The sequence below is a fragment of the Miscanthus floridulus genome, chromosome 11 (genome assembly GCF_019320115.1).
Source record: "Miscanthus floridulus cultivar M001 chromosome 11, ASM1932011v1, whole genome shotgun sequence".
Classification (NCBI taxonomy): Eukaryota; Viridiplantae; Streptophyta; class Magnoliopsida; order Poales; family Poaceae; genus Miscanthus; species Miscanthus floridulus.
This window is the reverse complement of record NC_089590.1, coordinates 56,657,446-56,661,726: the sequence shown is the minus strand read 5'-3', so window position 1 is coordinate 56,661,726 and position 4,281 is coordinate 56,657,446. Positions and strand designations below refer to the sequence as shown.

General features: G+C 49.2%; 1 protein-coding gene across 1 annotated transcript; it reads left to right on the top strand.

The window, feature by feature from the left end:
• Positions 1-277: 277 nt before the first annotated feature.
• On the top strand, positions 278-4,024 carry LOC136491998 (histidine--tRNA ligase, cytoplasmic-like). Its single transcript, XM_066488173.1, has 4 exons — positions 278-343; positions 1,368-2,636; positions 2,758-2,937; positions 3,751-4,024. Exons 1-4 carry the CDS (start codon positions 278-280, stop codon positions 3,790-3,792), a joined length of 1,557 nt encoding a protein of 518 aa, XP_066344270.1. The 3' UTR covers positions 3,793-4,024.
• The last annotated feature ends 257 nt before the right edge of the window (positions 4,025-4,281 follow it).

Here is a 4,281-nt window from a genome sequence, read left to right as displayed (position 1 = left end):
AGATAATATACATATGCTCATCATTAGCACAGCTAGCCATCTGAGGCACTACAAAAGATTTGTCGTTTTTTTTTACGAGTATAGTGTCTACATCCCACCCAATATCTCCCAAATGGTCTAGTCTAGTGTGCAAACGGAAACAGATGGTACGTGCCCCTCTGGGCTCTGGCTCACCCTCAAGCTCGAGGGAAACACATCATGAAACTCTTGAGAAATGGTAAACTTGGTGACAAGTCCCAAGCAATGATGCAATTAGCTATGGCTATGGCTAGCCGGCATGGACCCTCTAGAGAAAATGGACACCAAACTGTATCATACAATGCTGCCCAATGGCCCACCCATGGTCTGAACAGTTCTTAATGGCTTCTCCCAACAAGCTCAGCGGCTCTGCATGTGGCTAGTAGCTAGCTAGAGCTCATCATCCGTCCTGACTCCTGGGCAGACGGGCCGGTGCACGCACGTACGAGTGCACGACATTGTTAAACAGGGGCGCTCTCTTGTCGTGATGCCTCGGAATCCCGCCACTATTCTTCGAGCCGGGCCAAAAGCATCTCCGATCCGTCCCGGCCGCCGCTCCCTCCGTGCCCGTGCAGTGTGACGTCGACACGCAGGCTCCCGGCGCACATGCCGCTTGCGTGGATCGGGATTCCCCGCCGCGCGTGCCGACGATCTTGGCTGCCGGTCCTTGTTGCCTTGGTCCTTCGATCGGTCGACGACCTACTACTACTAGCCCGTGCCGTGCGTGCAAATGGTGTGGCATTGGGTGACTGTTGCGCCATGTGATGCATGCCCACCTGGTGCGCCCAAGTGAAGATTGTAATTTGTAAATGAAAGGACGCTTTGGTTAGGCGCCGCGGTCGACATGAATGAATGGAAGGGTTTGGTTGGTGGTGAACGTGCAACGCTGTCCTGTGGTGCAGTGCCACTTGGTCGTTCACCGATCATCAGCTAGAACAATATAGTAGAGGGACGCCTCCTTCATCTCTTTCTAAGTTTTTATTAATGAACCATTTCTAGACATTTTCTAAAATCTCAAACACCCCTAGATTATAGGATACAAACATGTGACCGCTTGCCTTGTGTAACGATCCCTTTTAACCACCACTACAAACTCATTTTGTGAGTGAGTATAGTGTGCTACATTTAGGGAAAATGGTGTTCTTGCCTTTATGCAGGAGTCCAATTATGATTTTGTCCTTGTTTTTTCAACTTTGTGATTTTGCCCTTGCTATTTTGAATTGAATCGTCCGTTTACCCCTGGTTTGGATGCCGTCAGATGATCATGGAATAAATGAATTAAAAAATTCAAAATCTGAAAAAAAAAACAAAGGCAAAAAGACCAAATTACCCCTTATCCTTATATTCAGCCTCAAACTGTGCTCACGGGCCAGCTGCATCGACCGGGGCATCGGGGCATCCGGCGGCGGCGGCGTTGGCAGCGCACGGCGCACGGTGCGGCAACGGCTCCCGGCGGCGGGTCCCGCGCCGCCGCGGCGGTGCTGCTGAACAAGCTGGTCCTCACGTCGTCCGACTCCGCCTCCGCGCTCGTCACCGCCGCCCGCCTCGCGGGCTCGCTCGACCTCGCCGCCGCGCTGCCGCTGGGCGACGAGGCCCCGGTGGCCGCGGCGTCCGCGCCCGCCGCCGTCGCGCTCGCGGCGCTGATCGACTGCTGCGCCGCGCCGCTGGCCCGCGTCGCCGATGCCGTCGCCGCGCTGTCGTGCGAGGCCGCGCGCGGGGACGCCGCCGCGGCCTTCGACGTGCCGGCCTCCGGCGACGGGCTCTCCTCCAAGGATGAGGCCGACGTCGCCGCCGACATCAAGGTCCTCGTCTTCGGCTCCAAGCTTGTCGGCGCTGCCGCCGGGGGCGCCCCCGCCGCCGCCACGTTCGCCAAGGTGCCCGCCTTGAACGGGATCTTCCGCCAGGCGGTGCGGGCGCTGCACGCCTTAGTACGCATCGAGCTCAACGCGCCCGTGAAATTGGGGAAGAGGGACGCCGGTGAAACCGGTGAGGGAAAGGAGGAGGCACTGGTGGTGCTAGCCACGCAGCTCGCTAGAGCTGTGCAGGCACTGTGCAAGCTGAGCGTCGCCCGGGCAAGGCTCTGTGCGGAGAGCATTGCTGATGCCGAGCTTCGAGTGAAGCTTACTGGTGGCGTTAGCGTGGATGATTTGAAGGGGATGCTTGACAAGGTTTTGATTGATTCAGATGCTGTGTCGGTCTTGAAGGGGGTGTACAACCACTTGCTCAAGTTCAGGGACTTTCTTGCCTGGGAAGCAGCTGTGGCCATGGTAGTAATTGGAGCAGACAGTTCAATTGAGAAGCCACAAGCTGCTGCTGAGAATGAAGCAGCCAGTTCAACTGAGAAGCCACAGGCTGGTGGGGACAAAGCAAAGGGTGACAAGAAGAGCAAGAAGAAGAAAACTTTGGGGAAGGGTACTTCTGCTGGGCTGATGCTGCTTAGGGATCATGTGACAAATGGAAGTACTGTTGCTTCTGTAAATTCTGTGTTGGTTGCAGAGTGGGCAACCTCTCTCTCATCGCTATTTGATCCCAAATGTCTCGGATTGGAGTCCCTTGTGGAGAAGGTGAAGGAGATTGTTGAGAGCAATGAAGTCAGGAGATTGCCTAAAATTCCAAAGGTGAGAATCATACTATTCGCAGATAGTGCTGTTTTATTTGTATGGTCTGATTAGTAGTATTCAGATTGTAATGTTGTTCCCTTTCCTCATTTTTCTAAATGTTTATGCTTACTGCTGTTAGGGTACACGTGACTTTGGGAAAGAGCAAATGGCGATAAGGGAGCGAGCATTTTCAATTATAACTAGTGTATTCAAGATGCATGGTGCTACTGCACTTGATACACCAGTATTTGAGCTGAGAGAAACCCTTATGGGCAAGTATGGTGAAGACTCAAAGTTGATATATGACCTGGCTGATCAGGTATTGTTTCAGTGTCCTCTCACATTTTAGCTTGGTGAACAGGTGTTACTTGGCAGAAAATTCATATTCGTGCTTTGATTTGTCATGTACTTGTTTTTTATTCTATAGATTATGCAGAAGGCTAATGATATCATTGCCAGTATATGGGGCACTCAGCCTATTCATTTGTTGTAGTGTTTTTCTTAGATGGTGCCCTCATAATTATGGTTTGATGTCTTACTGTTAAAATAACTTGCCAAGGAGGTCTCACTGCTAGTCAAAAGAGAAGGCTCAATTCTTCACAACATGGATCACAAGAAGACAACGATGACCCAATATAAGTCATGGTTCTATTGGTGCTCACTTCTACTCGTGGCATAATCTGATAATATTGAAATCATGTTTCCTCTCTTTTTAGTGCAAGTGCTACTGGGAGGGGAAGGGGAAGAGAAAGAGGAAGAGGAAGGGGAAGAGAATCAGGAGAGGACAATGATGACCCATGGCGTATAGTTGAGATAGCAGTGTAGGCACTAGTGTTTAGTAGGTCCTGCTAGCATTGAAGTAATGAACTGTGAATGCCTGGCCCATCTTCTCTCGCTCCTCGGATGTCCTGTTCTCATCCTGTGCCATTCATAGCCAATTGGCCATGGGATAAATGGATCTAAGGTTCAAATGAAAATGACACAGACCTTTTGGTATTTGCAATTGTTAGTTATGCCTGCCAACCTATCATAGTTTGCTATTCTCTACAGTAATGTAATTACACACTATCATGATCCATGCACTTATTTGTTGATGTAATCATTACTAATCAACATGTTCAATGCTTTTCAGAGGGAGGGGAAGAGGAGGGCGAACAGGAGGAAGGCTAGCTAGTTTGTTAGGTCTCTAGGTGATCCTTGAATGAGATGGATGTAGCTTTTGTGCACATGTTTACATGGTGCAGACTTGTTTCTTTTGTGGATATGTTGACATGGTGCAGTTGCTTTTGTGGACATGTGACATGGTGTAGATCTGTAGCTTTTGTGGACATGTTTTTTTCACAACTTTTGTGGACATGTTGACATGCTGTATGGTAGACTTTGAAATGCTGTGGTTCTCCATGATTTTTCTTATATGTTTTATATGTGCTTCATATTGTTGTCATGATGCTAGCAAAATATAGCAAAGGTGTTGCCAAAATTTTGAATATTTATCAATATTAAATCAGAGTTCAAATAATTGTAATAAGGCATACAATAAAAAAGTCTAATTCCAAATCAGGATAAAATCACAATTAGGCATAACAAACAGGGGCAAAATCGCATGGGCATTTATGTCCTTTTGTACAAAGTTTAACACCGTTAGGGGTGGATGACGGAGCAG